The sequence below is a fragment of the Eurytemora carolleeae genome, unplaced genomic scaffold, assembly GCF_000591075.1.
Source record: "Eurytemora carolleeae unplaced genomic scaffold, Eaff_2.0 scaffold71, whole genome shotgun sequence".
Lineage (NCBI taxonomy): Eukaryota > Metazoa > Arthropoda > Copepoda > Calanoida > Temoridae > Eurytemora > Eurytemora carolleeae.
The window spans coordinates 597,753-599,255 of record NW_019396152.1 but is presented as its reverse complement, the minus strand read 5'-3'; the positions used below and the strand labels follow the sequence as shown (position 1 = coordinate 599,255).

Here is a 1,503-nt window from a genome sequence, read left to right as displayed (position 1 = left end):
TCAGCTTGTTCAACCCAGAGCGTAATCCTAATCTACCTGGATGAAGGATCAGCTTGTTCAACCCAGAGCGTAATCCTAATCTACCTGGATGAAGGTTCAGCTTGTTCAACCCAGAGCGTAATCCTAATCTACCTGGATGAAGGATTAGTTTGTTCAACCCAGAGCGTAATCCTAATCTACCTGGATGAAGGATCAGCTTGTTCAACCCAGAGCGTAATCCTAATCTACCTGGATGAAGGGTCAGCTTGTTCAACCCAGAGAATAATCCTATAATCTACCTGAATGAAGGGTCGGCTTGCTCAACCCGGAAGGAAATCCTAATCTACCTGGAAGAAGGGTCAGCTTGCTCAACCCGGAAAGTACTCCTGTAATCTACCTGGAAGAAGGGTCAGCTTGCTCAACCCGGAAAGTACTCCTGTAATCCACCTGGAAGAAGGGTCAGCTTGCTCAACCCGGAAGGTAATCCTAATCTACCTGGAAGAAGGGTCAGCTTGCTAAACCCGGAAAGTACTCCTGTAATCTACCTGGATGAAGGGTCAGCTTGCTCAACCCAGAGAGTAATCCTTCCTTATCCTCCAGGCTAGTTACTCCCTCATTAAAGTGCGGGACAGGGGGAGCATAGGGAGCAGAAACAGGGACATAGGGAGCAGATGGAGGGTAAGCTTGGATTGAGGTTGTGATCGGATTAAATTCTGGGTTAAGGGGAGCAACGTTTTGAGGTGTTGAGTAGGGAGTGTTAGATTGGGAGTAGGGATAGGGAGTATTTTGGGTTGAAGGGTAGGGAGAATTTTGAGTTGGAGGGTAAGGAGTATTGTTGGTTGGAGGGTAGGGAGTATTTTGAGGTGTAGGGTAGGAAGTATTATTGGTTAGAGGGTAGGGAGAATTTTGGGAAGAAGGGTAAGGAGAATTTTGAGGTGTAGGGAAGAAAGTATTTTGTGTTGGAGGGTAGGGGGTATTTTGTGTTGAAGGATAAGGAGCATTTTGTATTGGAGGGTAGGGAGTATTTTGGCTCGTAGGGTAGGGAGTATTTTGGCTCGTAGGGTAGGTAGTATTTTGAGTTGGAGGGTAGGGAGGATTTTGGGTTGGAGGGTAACTTTGGGTTGGAGGGAATGGAGCATTTTGGGTTGAAGGATAGGGTTGGGATGTATTTACTTCTGGTTCAGGTATAGGTAGGTATCCAGGACCCATCTCTGGGTAGGGGAGCATTTTAGATTTTGAATAATTCTAAAATTTAAAAACGTCTTTCATCCTTTTTCTTAGAAGGCTAATGTATAATAAATACAATCTGATTTTAATGTTCTGGTCAAGTTACTTTTATTATTCTCATTGCCAGAACAACTTTCATAATTTTATCGTAATTTATTTCGTTTCGTGGAACCCACAGTATTTACGTAGTGAAGTCGTGGTATATATTAGGACCCACAGTATTTACGTAGTGAAGTCGTGGTATATATTAGGACCCACAGTATTTACGTAGCTAAGTCGTGGTATATATTAGGACCC

General features: G+C 43.8%; 1 protein-coding gene across 1 annotated transcript; it reads right to left on the bottom strand.

Moving 5' to 3' along the window:
* Window positions 1-36: 36 nt before the first annotated feature.
* Window positions 37-1,206, bottom strand: LOC111696588 (circumsporozoite protein; the record flags this gene model as incomplete). The annotated part of the gene is made up of 2 exons (XM_023466227.1): window positions 525-1,206; window positions 37-132 (listed from the first exon to the last, which is right to left on the bottom strand). Coding segments are annotated over exons 1-2 (778 nt in total), but the record flags the coding sequence as incomplete, so codon positions are not given.
* Between the last annotated feature and the right edge of the window lie 297 nt (window positions 1,207-1,503).